Source organism: the organism of the source record quoted next, unplaced genomic scaffold, assembly GCF_019419815.1.
Source record: "Pyrus x bretschneideri cultivar Hongxiangsu unplaced genomic scaffold, Pyrus_bretschneideri_v1 Contig20, whole genome shotgun sequence".
NCBI classification, from domain to species: domain Eukaryota; kingdom Viridiplantae; phylum Streptophyta; class Magnoliopsida; order Rosales; family Rosaceae; genus Pyrus; species Pyrus x bretschneideri.
The window spans coordinates 3536411-3549932 of record NW_025999502.1 but is presented as its reverse complement, the minus strand read 5'-3'; the positions used below and the strand labels follow the sequence as shown (position 1 = coordinate 3549932).

At 36.2% G+C, this 13522-nt stretch overlaps 1 protein-coding gene across 3 annotated transcripts in view; it reads left to right on the top strand.

Annotated features, from left to right (window-relative positions):
• The window catches only part of LOC103955296 (B3 domain-containing protein Os03g0619600-like), a 29760-nt gene extending 21689 nt beyond the window's left edge, over window positions 1–8071 (top strand). The window contains exons 1-9 of one of the 3 annotated variants that reach the window (XM_048583889.1): window positions 3993–4200; window positions 4574–5015; window positions 5222–5418; window positions 5498–5780; window positions 5875–6239; window positions 6396–6669; window positions 6762–7126; window positions 7255–7528; window positions 7637–8071. In XM_048583889.1, the coding sequence (XP_048439846.1) occupies window positions 4093–4200; window positions 4574–5015; window positions 5222–5418; window positions 5498–5780; window positions 5875–6239; window positions 6396–6669; window positions 6762–7126; window positions 7255–7528; window positions 7637–7704 (2376 nt within the window). In that variant the 5' untranslated portion in view covers window positions 3993–4092 and the 3' untranslated portion in view covers window positions 7705–8071. Of the gene's footprint in view, window positions 1–3992; window positions 4201–4573; window positions 5016–5221; window positions 5419–5497; window positions 5781–5874; window positions 6240–6395; window positions 6670–6761; window positions 7127–7254; window positions 7529–7636 lie in introns of those variants that run through there. The other 2 variants (XM_048583887.1, XM_048583888.1) reach the window with 2 other exon arrangements.
• The last annotated feature ends 5451 nt before the right edge of the window (window positions 8072–13522 follow it).

The window sequence follows — 13522 nt, the reverse complement described above, 5'->3', positions numbered from 1 at the left end:
ATGATGAAATGTGAGTGATTTTAATTTATGTGAATATGAAATGGTTTTATAATCATTTTTCCTATAAATTGTTAATTTTCATATTTAGCCAATGATATTGTTATATGAAGTGGGATTTGACGTGCATATTGGAAATATGGTTTGTTTTGTATGATTGGCTTGATTTGATGAAGGTGAGGGCTAGTGGTGGACCGTTAACCCATTGTCATGGGGTTGTTGTTTTGAAACATGTGTCAATGTTCATTTCATTATTTCATTTCTTGTTTCGTTTAGCCTTTATAATTTGAGCAACTTGATTCATGTGTTGTTTCATTGATTGGTGGTTATGCAATGTACTCCGCGATTCCGTTGAGGTGATGGTCCAAAATCGTATCCTGGTTTGGATTCCGTTGAGTGATGGTCCAGAATCCTTCCTACTCCACTCTGCGATTCCGTTGAGTGATGGTCAAGAATCGTATCTTGGTTTGGGTTCCATTGAGTGATGGTCCGGTATCCCTCTTACTCCGCGATCCCGTTGAGTGATGGTCCGGGATTGTATCCACATTAGTTCATTGAGTTTAGTTTGAGATGGTTGCAAAGGTGTAGGCTTTGGATGAACAGTGTCGCCCTAATTCTACTTTCATTGTGTGTATGTGAATATGGGTGTGAGATGTTATGGTTGTTTGGAATGAACTTTTGGATATCTGGGTGACTCCCTCGGAGTTTTCAAAAGTAGGGTATTGATTTCTTATGAAAGATTTATATTCAAGGTTTATAAATTATGATTGATGGCTAGTTTTATTATTGTATCACATGCTTATTTTATTGTCCCTCATCCGAGCCTCTCAGCTTGTCTGGGTGCCTGATTTGCCTGTGCACCAATTCCATATTATTGGCATTGACTTTACATATGACAGGTATGGGTAGATTATGAGAAACCGCTTGATATTTTGGTTCCGTAGAGTGGTCCGGAACCCAATGTTGTTGGATTCCGTTGAGTGGTCCGGAATCCTTGCTCTTGTTCATTCCGTAAGGTGATCTTAGAATCCTAAATTCGAGTAGATGGGAATTACCCCAATAGATATTGTGAAAATAAATTAGAATTACCATGTTATGATTCATAACCCAAGTTGGGAATTATGTAGAGTTCTTTAATTAAATTCGTGAAATGATATGTTATCTCACTGACTGATTAACGTAAGTAAATATTAATATTGTGCTTCGTGATTCCTTGATACGTTACAAGCTATGTATTGAGATATAATGTTGGAAGTATAGTGATTGGTATGATGAAGTGAAATGTGATTTGACTTGTGTATTGGAAATGGTTGTGACATGTGATTGAAATGCATATTGAATTGCTTGGGAGATGTGAGGTCTAGTAAATGACCGATAACCCATTGTGATGTGGATTTGTGCTCAATATTGCTTCGTTTAGTTGAGTTTCGTGAATTGGGTAACTTGAATCATGTCTTGTTCCTTCGAGCCGTTGTTATGCTTCTTGGACTTCCGTTCAATTCGGTTCGGTGGTCTGGAACTGAGTTCTGTTTGGATTCCGTTGAGTGATGCAAAATCCCCTTTGGAGCCTTGGTCCGTTGGGTGGTCCAAAATCCCCCTTTTCAAAGATGTAGTCTTCAACTGAATTGTGTTGCTCTAGCCTTATGTTTCGACTTGTTGTATGTGTTATTGATGATGTGATGGTTGACATTATTGATTGATGTGATTATGGAATGACGTTGGATATGAGTGTGATTATCATGAGTATTTTAGTTGATTAATATTTCTTGAGAATAAAGTGTACTTGGTTAATTCTTAACTATGTTACACATTATGAAATGCAATTTTATGTGGGAAACGTGATGATTTATGTGATGGAAGAAGTGGAAAGGTTAATCGTCACGTGGGATTGTTATGTTGGATATCATGGTTATTGTTATGATTAGACTTGTTGATAAATGTGGCTAGAGAATGGTATTGTGCTTCGTTGGTTCTTTGAAGTGATACATGTTGTGAATTGCGGTATCATGTTGCGACATAATGATTTATATATAGTTGGAGGGGAAATCATGTTTTTCAAATGGGTTTGTTATGTAACCTTGAGTCTAGTATTTTCATGCTTGTCAAGTTCTATTGATTGATTGAGAAATGTTATGCCTTTCGACTTAATTGGATTGTGTTGTATGTCAATTATTGTGCATGACGAACTACGAATGGCTTGATCCCTATCTAGGGTACGTAGGCAGTCTAACAGGGAGGTTAGATGCAGCCATAATGCATACGAAAAATAACTATGCGATTCGATTATTGAGTTGTGCTTGCCCATATCCAGGACGTGGGATATGATAGATACGGATTTTTTTGATGACGTCACGTGTCAATTCTGGACGTATGTCGGGATTGGGGCGTGACAAAAGAGACACAAAATTTAAAGACACCAGACCTACGGCCATTGAGGTGTGGGATTGTGGGGACCACCTGATGAAATTCAAGCACCCCACAATTTTTATTTTGAATGAAGATAATCAATTTTTTATTCTGGTCTCATCTAAAAAGAAAACTATAAGAAAATAAATACAAAAAAGTTAACGTAAAATCAAATAGAAATTTACAAGACATCATTTTTATTTAAATCAGGAGAAAATATGAAATTTTATATTTCATTTGTAAATTTTCTATGCTAAGTGGCAAAGGTTTTCAATGAAAATTGACCATCCTATAAAATATGGGTGGAAGACTTGAGTGTTAGAGAAGGAGTCTTGTCAAAATCACTATAACTTCTAAGGATATAAATTAATATTGTAACTTGATTTTGATTGTATCTATATAGGATGGGATTCTTACTTGTATACCAAGCATAAACGTTGTATAAATATAAGCTTTTGTGTTATGAATCATTCAGAGTATATTTTCTACAATTGAAAGTGAAATTTTTTAGTAAAGAAATTCAGTGGAAGATAACAATGCATTACAAGATGGTGGCAGTGTCATGCCTAAAGATATATATTTAACGACTAATCATTGTGATTTTTTTACATGGGTACTATACCATGTTTGATCTTCAAGACCTCGGACTTATGGTGACCTCGAATTTTTTACATAGGTACTGCCACGTTTTTATGATATGAAACTTCATTGATAATAATTCAAATTTATTTGTTGATAGATTATGAACGAAATTAATATTATCTACTATTTAAAAGGATTTAGTTGTCTACATTTTTTTTAACCTTTTACACTTTTAAATTTCGTCCCTCCCACAATTCATAGCTTCATCACTGGGCGAGTGTGTATAGCCACACTCTTTCTAAAAGGTTGCTACTATTAACACTCTAGCCCATCATATTCTGCACTACTTCCTATACAAATTTTCTCTTGTGTTTTTATAAATTTAAAGTGCAAATACTTTTTGGAGTGTCTAAAAATAGCTCTAAGTTTGCTGCTTTATCCCATAAAAAAACCTACAAAAAAGTGGAGGCGGAACAGTATAATTATCCACTATTTCTAGCCCCTGATTTTAGCAGCTTAGTTAACATTCATAAGTATATTCACCAAAGGTGTCTATCTTGCAGAGTTGGCACGCTCTAGCTTGCAAGACCAAAATGTGTTAATATGGAGAGCAACTTGCACATGATGAGTTCAACGTCACATGAAGTCTCAATCCAATAATAGCATGTCAAGTAGAAAAAAAAACTTATATTTGGTATGACATTATTGAACTAGGAAGCTCGGTAGCGGTAATTCTGTTCCCAATTAATATTTCTCGTTAATAATGGGGGATTTGGATATGGTAAGACGTTATTGTACTAGGACGCCTCGGTAATCCTGTTCCCAATTAATATTTCTCATTAATATGAAGGATTTGGATTTGGATTTGGTAGTTAGAGTCAGAGTATACATGTACAGACACATCGATGCATTCATGTACGCATTAAGTTGTGAACTGAATTAATAACGATTGAGTTGGCGGACTGAGCATTTAATTCTTCAAGCACTTAATTAGTTTGCCAGTCTATCTTCTTCTTGCTAGTCCATAAACTGGAGCTGGGCTGAGTGATCTGCTGACAACTCTAAGGCTTTGAAGCAGATCTTCAAGCTTTTTACAAGCTTCAAAAAATGGCTTCTTTTCACCGGAAAATTCATGACTTCTCTTCAAAAACACATCTTAAAGCTCCCCATTTTCTAGTAGTTATTCCGAAGTCTATTTGTACACAGACCAAACTTGTGAGTGTCTCTCTCTCTCTCTCTCTCTCTAACCGTAGTCTGTACCTGCTTACATTTATGCATGTACTCGTATTTAATGTCCGTGCTCAATTTTGGAGATTAGTTTGAAACAAAAAACGAAATGGTTATCAAATGTTCCTTGCTTTTTTTAGTTCTCAAAATTTAGCTTTTAAGTTGTTAGTTTTTGGTTTTCTGAAAGCTGAAAATGAAATGGTTATCAAACAGCACCGAAGTATTTAACCCCTCTCACAATGAAGAGTCTGACTTAATGGGATTTGATGCAGTTAATGTACCCATATATTTCATAGCCACACAGATCAGATAATAGTTTTCACTATACGAACAGTTTGGTGACAAGTTCTGTGTTGTGCAGAGGATTCCAAACAATTTTTTTAGGAAATATGGAGACGATCTTTCGAATCCAGTATTTCTTAAGCTTCCAACTGGTTCAGAGTGGAAAATAGAACTCAGAATATGGGAGGGTGAGGTCTGGTTCGGCGAGGGTTGGCCAAAGTTCTCGAAGTTTTATTCCCTAGACTGCTGTCATTCGTTAGTTTTCGGATATGAAGGGAATTCAACATTCCGCGTTCATGTATTTGACAAGGATTTCACAGAGATCAACTATCCATTGACAATGCCCGAGATTGAAGAAACTGATGAAGATGATGATTCCCACAATAGTTCTTGGGATGATGACGACGACTCTGATTGTGTTGAAGTCTTGGACAACATCATGTCCCGCTCAAGAAAAACAAGGGACAAATCTCCATTGTCATGTCCTCGGCCTCATAAGAAGCACAGAACAAGTTCAACTGGTAAAACCAGAAACCAAAAAAAAAAAAAAAAAAATACTCTGATTACATTAGGAAACGATGTTTGAGAAGTCAATAAAATCTAAATCAGAAATAAAAATTGAACATTAATACGCAACATATGTTTCGCTTCGAATTTTTACCTTATTGTGCTTTCTGCCATTCTGTTATAACTTGTAATATCCTACTGTGTTCTTTGACATGCAAAGCTGAGTTTGCATACAAAAGACACGGTGAAGGCACGTCCAGCACTCCAAAACGAGCTCAAACAGTTCTTGGGAGTATGCATGCGTCGAATGCAAGAGGAAAAGCTGCTGTAGCTCTTCGGAGAGCTACAGCTTTCAAATCTGACAACCCTTGTTTCATAGTTCCCATGAAGCGCACTTATATCAATGGACATTCTGTGGTAAGTTCCCTATAGACAACCATCCTGGACCGTCAAATTTGTTTTCTTATCGTCTTTTCCTTCAATTGATTATTTTCAGTGGCTGCCTTCAAAATTGTGTATCCACATGAGACGTCTTGGTAAGCATTCTGGTGCCGTTACCCTTCGGGCTTTTGATGGGAGAACTTGGTCTGTTGAAATGAAATGTGAAAAGGCAACCAGACCAAAACTCAGATTGCAGTATGGTTGGACTGAATTTGTAAGAGGCAATAATTTGGAAGTCGGTGATGTGTGCGTACTTGTGTTGATCGATGACACTAAACTTGTGTTTGAAGTTGTCATTTTTCGCACCACAGAAACTGCACATACATTCTCACCTCCAGGTACGTTGTCTTTTAATTTCTGAACTGATTAATTGATGGAAGTGCCATAGTGATTAACTATCCATCACGTTCATCTTTCGTGATGTGCCTGCAGATGTTGACGGGGAACAAACAATGTCCCAAATGGAAGAAACTGATGAAGATGATGATTCCATTGAAATCTTGGACGATTTTCCAACATGCTCAAAAACAAAGACGAAATCACCAATAGCACCACAGCCTCACAAGAAAAACAGAACATGTTCAATTAGCACAGCAGAAAACCACAGAAAGAAATTTGGTGGCTCGTCTTTGACTAAAAAAATAATGAACCGAAGAACTCTTCAAGTTCTTAGGAAGATGAACCCAGTTACGGCACATGGTACAAATAGAGCCCTTCAGAGAGCAAGGGCTTTCGAATCTGAATACCCTTCTTGCACAGTTGTTATGAGTCCCTCGTATATCCATGCACATTATGTGGTAAGCTTTTTATAGAGAGAGATAATGTACAAGTTCTGCTAATTTTATCTCTATATATGTGTGCATGTGTGTGTGTTAGTTTTGAAACTGAAAATTAAGCTCGAGCAAATTACAACGAAAATCCTCTCCAAATTACCTGATTCTCTTTCTTTTCAGTATTTGGGAGCCAAGTTTACCAAGGAACACTTTCTTAAGCGGAATTATCATCAAATCATCCTTCGTGTATCGGATGGAAGAACTTGGCCTGTCAAATTAAGCAAACGTCAGAAAAACATGTTTCGACTCCAGAATGGATGGATTACATTTGTGCAAGACAATCATTTGGAAATTGGTGATGTGTGTGTATTTGCGTTGATTAACAACATCAAAGGTTTAATGGATGTTGTTATTTTCCGCACTATAGAAGCTGCACGTTGCAACTTGTCACAAGGTAAGTTGTCTATTAATTTCTGAACTGAAGTTGATGGAATTTCCATAGAGATTAACCATCTGTCACCTTAATCTTTTGCGGTGTGCTTGCAGAAGTTGATGGGGAAAAAACAATGTCCCAAATGGAAGAAACTGATGAAGATGATGATTGTGTTGAAATCTTGGACGATTCTCCACCATGCCTGAAAGCAAAGAAAAAATCCCCAATTGCAACACAGCGTCACAAGAAAAACAGAGCAGGTTCCATTAGCACTTCAGAAAACCACATGAAGAAATTTGGTGGCTCGTCTTGGACTAAAGAATTAGTAAAACGAAGACCTGATCAGGTTCCTAGGATGATGAATCCACTTACGGTAAGCGGAACAAATAGAGCTCTTCAGAGAGCAAGGGCTTTCAAGTCTGAATACCCTTGTTGCACGGTTGTTATGCATCCCTCGTATATCCAGGCAAATACTTTGGTAAGCTTTCTAGAGAGACAGATCATGTACAACTTCTGCTAGTATGAATTGAAAACTATTAAGCTAAATAAAATTACGTTCTAAATACTCCAAAAATTTAGTCTTACCTGCTTCTCTTTCTATTTCAGAATTTGGAAGCTAAGTTTGCCCGGGAACATCTTCTATACAGGACTCATGATAATGTGATTCTTCGTGTTTCGGGTGGAAGAACTTGGCCTGTCAAATTACACCAATATAGCAAAAATGGACTGAAATTCCAGAGTGGCTGGATGAAATTTGTGCAAGACAATGGTTTGGAAATCGGTGATGTGTGTGTTTTCATGTTGATCAATTATACCGAACATTTAATTGATGTAGTCATTTTCCGCGGTAGAGAAACTGCTGATTGCACCTTTTCACCAGGTGAGCAAGTTTTCTGTTGGTTGTGAGTTTCTTTCTGCTCCATTAGGTCTGTCATCTGCATAACTTATACGAGTGTTATTCTTATCCCTTTTTCTGTCTTTGTTTTAGGGAAAGCTCGATCAATTTCCAAGGATCAGTTCAAGTCGAAAAATAAGAAAGTAGCCGGATGGATGTAGTTGTTGAAGCTGAGTATTTCAACACGAATACTACCCAACATTAATCTGAATATTGAAGGCAGAGGAAAAAAGGCCTGCAAATTTAATGATGTCCATGTCCTCCACTTGTTATTTTGATCACCCTTATAAAGGGCATCATCCTAAGAACCCCTTTTGTTGTTATGAATTTCAACTTCAACTTGAACCCTACATTTTGGATGTCATAGTTATGAGATATGTTGTCTTTGTGCTTAACCTTAGCTTAGGTGGAACGGGTTCAGTGTCACCTTGGACTTGCGAGCCACTTATATAAGGCAATGTAACGAGTCTTGCACATGAACTTGAGTGACCACAGGCATCATGATGGTAGTAAACTTGTTTCATGATAGTCCCTATCCAACAATCAATATTCCGTACACTCTAATTTTCATCTTGGCTTTCTTGATGTGTACCATTCTGGTTAGTTATTACTTGTTCGTGGTAAGGAAATAACACATTCTTCTACATAATGGATTACTGTGCGTTTGTTACATCAGATTATCTCGAACTGGACTAGCTTCAGGAACTAAGTTGGACTGGCTTAACATGGACTAAGCAGTATAAGAATAATGAAGCGTTTGGTACAGTGCCAGACTAGCAAGCGGACTAAATATATTTTTGGAATTTGATTTTTTTATACCAACCTTTTCTCTCTCTCACCATTTATCATGGAGGCAGATTCTCTGCCCTCCTATTTGGGTGCCCTTCCCATCCCCTCCTATTTGTGTGGTTACAGTTAAGCCACGTCAACATTTTATATTCATATTGTTTTTTGTCTTATTATCTCTACAAAAAAATCAATATAAAATATTGACGTGACTTAACCGTAACCTCACAAAATAGGAGAGGATGGAAAGGGCACCCAAACAGGAGGGCAGACAATCTGCCTCCATTTGTCACACCTTCTTTCTATAGAATATCGAGCACAGAACCAAATAGTCTAACTTAAACCCAAAATCAAATAAAGCACTGAACGTGGAAAAACCATAGTTGTGAGCTCGTCTCTCCAGTAAAATTCAGTTGTAAATATTCAAAATCAAACATCTCTCTAATAAAACCAATTCTAAATATTCAAAACCAAAACACAAAAATCAAAATCGTAAAAATTATCTTTCTATAATTGAGTTCCATCGCCCCTGCACCTCTCTATCTTTGAAATTTGCAGATCGTGTTTCTTTTTTATCCAGAAAAAAGCCAAAGATATAAACCATTTCAATTTCATCAAAATATATTTCAACTCTGACAGATTTCATCTAGAACTAGAAATAACACACGCTCATATATTTAAACCTCAAAAACAAAAGAATTGCAAATGAGAGTCAGAGAGAGAATTTCAACTTCTTCCTTTTCTCTCTAGTTCAGTATTAATGAAAGCTCTACACATATCAATGGCGAATTTAGCAAAGAAACAATTTTGCAATCCAAAATTGACCAAACCACTCTCAAATTTAAGCTAAACAATCATCATATCATCAGAACTATAAAAAAATTAAACATTACCCACTAAAAATAAATCAAAACAATATTTAGATTCTCATTAGCTCACCCCGTCATAGCCTTTTTGGGCTTCCCAGGACCCAGATCCGGCCGACCCATATGACGTAGACGACGAGGTAATCGTCAAAGATGAAGTAGTTGACGAGTTCGATGTCGGAGATGAAGTTGTGCCCAAAGCTTTGTCGTCAAAATCAAGGTCAAGGAGGTGAATTAAGCAGCATGATGCGATGTGCTGTCGCAATCGAGGTTGAGGAGGTGAATCAAGCATAATGAAGCGAAGTTCTTAGCTAATCCCCTGGTTTTTGGGGGGACTTGTGAAGACCGGTTAGTGACATCTCTAGTGAAAATGAGTCCTAGTTAATCTCATTAACACTAGTCCCGCAAGGAAACAAACACTGGACTATATTAATATTTAATCTAGTCTAGTCCAATGAGAGCTAAGACTGGCAAACAAACGCCCCTTAGTTACCGTCTATGAAAAAGAAAGAACCTCTAACAAAATGACATAACAGGAGAGATTTGAAATGCTTTTTCCCCCTCAAAGTGATCGAACTCAGTAGCTAAAGCACTCAAATGGCAATACCCAAATCGCAAGTACGTCTGATACTGAGCACGACTGTTCAAGATATTAGCCACAGTTAATTTATCAAACAAGTGGCGTGCTAGGGAGCCGTAGCGCAGACTCCATGTGAGTGACTTTAATTTATGTGATATGGTGATTACCCATGAAATCCTCATGTTAGTAGATTTTGTTGATATGACATGGATTTATAAATGTGTTTTTCTACTAAATATTATTGCTTTCATATTTTTCCATCGATCTGTATTTTTCATGAAATGTGATTTGACTTGCATATTTGAAATGTTTATGAACTTGAGGGTTAGTAGAGAACTGATAACCTGTTGACATGGGGAATTGATGTATCGAAAGTGTCATGTCTTATTTCATTGAGCCGTTTGAAATTGTTTCCTTGGATTATGCTCGGTTCCGTTGAGTGCTCCAAAATCGGGTTTAGCTGGGGTTCCGTTGAGTAGTCTGGTTCCCTACTCTATTTGATTCTGTTGAGTGGTTCAAGATCCATCAATATGTTTTCGTTTGGATTCTGTTGAGTGGTTTAGAATCCCTCGTACTTAACAATTTTGTTGAGTGGTCTAGAATCGTATCCTATTCGGATTCTGTTGAGTGGTCAGGAATCCCTCCTACTGTGCGATTATGTTGAATGGTCCGGAATTGTATCCGTTCGGTTCTATTGATTGATCCAGAACCCAATGTAATTTGGATTTCGTTGAGTAGCCCGAAATCTCACATCCCTTGGCTTCGTTGGTTCTTTGAAACAAGTCTAGAATGTGAAAGCTTAGGACATGTAGGTTTCGGCCGAACTATATCGCTCTAGCGCTAGTTTTCAGTGCATTTATGAATTAGAAATTTGAGGACCTTTGATTTAGAAAGGCCAATGAATGTTTGTGTGACTTCTTCATAATTTTTAGTGATTGGATTATGATTTATAAAGTAGGCTTTAATGATTGATGTTTATAAGCTGTGATCGATGAAAATATTTTATGATTATCACATATGTCGGATTATTGTCGCTCACACGAACTTCTCAGCTTATTCGAGTTGTTACTTTGTCCAGTGCACCATTTCCACGATGTAGGGGCGATTGTGTAGGTGACAGAGCTTAGTTGATACAAGGAGTTCTTAGGTTAGCAGTCGAGTTCAAAGTTTGAGTGCTCTCTATTTCTTACCTTGTATTTCCTTTGGACTTTCTTGTTGGAACCTAAGTTATTGTAAATGTTGTCAATTTCAGTCTCACTATTTCAATTATTTTCCTTGCACCTCCTACATGAGACCGTATGTCTAGATCGGGGTGTGACAACAAATGACTTGTAAGTCCTTAGGCCAATTTCACCATGCATTAATGTATGAAAGTCGATCGCACAAGAGCAACTATTCATAGCAGCACTCTTCTAGGTAACCTATACTAACTCAGTATATGGAGCAAGATCTGCCCCTTTGACCTTAGATTAAATGAACTATTAATAGAACAGTGGTTAGTCGAACAAATTCAATACATTTGGTTACATTTTGACTTTAAGCTAAGCATTATATTGCTAAAAAAAAAGTGCCTATATTGTTGTGAAGGTAAGAAAAAAGCATTTGCACTATCCACTGCTCATTTTGCTAAATGAGATGCCTAGAATCTATTCATTTCAAGTAAGTAAAAATCAGAACTGGGAGATGGAGATATCAAATATTGAAAAGTGATTAAATTGTCATCTTAACAATCACTTTAACCTATTACACCTATATGTATCAAATTCGTTCTTAGATAAAAATGAAGCTGCTGATGAGATAATCAATTCCTTGTGAGTCATCACTTCTACTTTTTATGGCAATTATTACTTAAACTTCTCATGAATACCAACTTTCAATAGACTCAACAACACGTGAAGGTAAGGCCCGATCTAGTAATCTGGAGAGAAGAGGATCCCTAAACTCTTAGAGCATCTTCAAAGGGGATGTCAAAATTTGAACATAAAATTTAAATTTGACAACCTATGTGGCAATTTGACATCTTTTAAAGTTTTATTGTCCACCCGATATGTCAAATTAAATTATTTTTTTATTATAAAATAAATGATTAAATTAATAAAAACTTAATAAAAGACATTTAATAATTATGAAATCCAGACTGTTCACCATTTCTTTGTAACAAGAGGGGACCGTTCCCTTACCTCGATCAGAGAGATTTTTCAGTGTGACCGTCACACAAGGTGATACACCACATGTCCCTATGTAAATGGTGAAATATGTGTGTTAAAAGGTTAATAACTTAAAAATTAAAATTTTCCACCACTTACATAAAAACAAGTGGTGTATCATCCGTATTCCCGTCACAACTAAAATTTTTTACTCTATTGAACAAAAGGGAATGGGGTCAACAACAACATTAATTGCAATGATGATTAAACCAATAAAAATTTAATAAAAAGCATTAATAATTAATTTTGAAGTTGTTGTCAAATTTGACAGCAACTCTCTTGCTGCCAATCCATGTCATTACCACATAAGATTTGATATTTCAGTTGGAGAACATTAGTGTGATCTTTTTTTACTGTTATAACTTATGTGGACATTTTGACATCTCCTTTAAAGATACTCTTAAAACTCACATACATCTTTTGGCAAGATAAGACGAGTCAAATTGCCAAAGCACAAAACAAAAAAATAATGTATTGGGTCAATTATTTAAATCATGTCGATGAGCATTGTAATGCTATAATGATGACAATTGTTTGTCAAATGCAAGTCAACTTTTTACCATTTTACCAGAAAATCTTGATATCAAAGAAAAGTAAGCTTCTATGAAATAACAATCGTTTAAAATCAAAGAAAAACTAACGAAAAGTCTAAAAAAACTTCCCTTTTAATGAAAAACCATTTTTAAAGGTATAGTGAATAGTACAAGGGAAATGTATAAATATGGTTTTTCGTTAAAAGTGAACAGTACCAAGAGTATTTTGTTAAACCTCCCTAAAATCAATGGCCATATTTAGCATAGAAAAACTTCAGTAACATGTGGACATGTTGCTGCCTAATAACACAATATTAGATTCGGTTGAATACCATTTTCTTGGGATCTAGAGCTCGGTGATGATTCCCGCCTCGTTTTGCATCTTGTTGATTGAGATTGTAACCCTGGAAACCAAAATCAAACAAACATAGAAAAATATATTAGAACTTACACGAATCGCCACGGATTTTGAAGATTCGGAATGTAATGAAGAGAGGAAGACATGATGAAACAGATATGAGAATTTACTGCGCTGCTCCAATAGCTGTAGCTGCTCCATTTGTATATGTTGCTGCTTCCTTGCCTTAATTTCTTGTGCCTTCATTCCACGAAAACATGACGAAAACGTGTTCAGAAAAAAAAAAAAAAAAAAAAAAAGCACAAACAACAAATTTCTTTTTTCCTGAAAATATATTTCTAAAATAACAAAATCCAAATACAACAGAATGAAGCAACCTCAATGTAAGCTGCAGCAGCCTCCGAACGCTTCTCAGTTGCCCTTGCAATGAAAGTGTCTCAACGACAGACCATTTAAAGAGGAATCCTGCAACGACAGACCATTTAAATCTAAGGTTTACTCTCCAGAAAATTATTCAACAGATATACTGTAAAATATTGGCAACAAAATCTTCAAAAATAAAAAAATACATAACATACTATCAAATCATGTCACCTTGGTGAACAAAATATATGAAATGAAAAAAATGTATCACGAAAACATAGTCTTT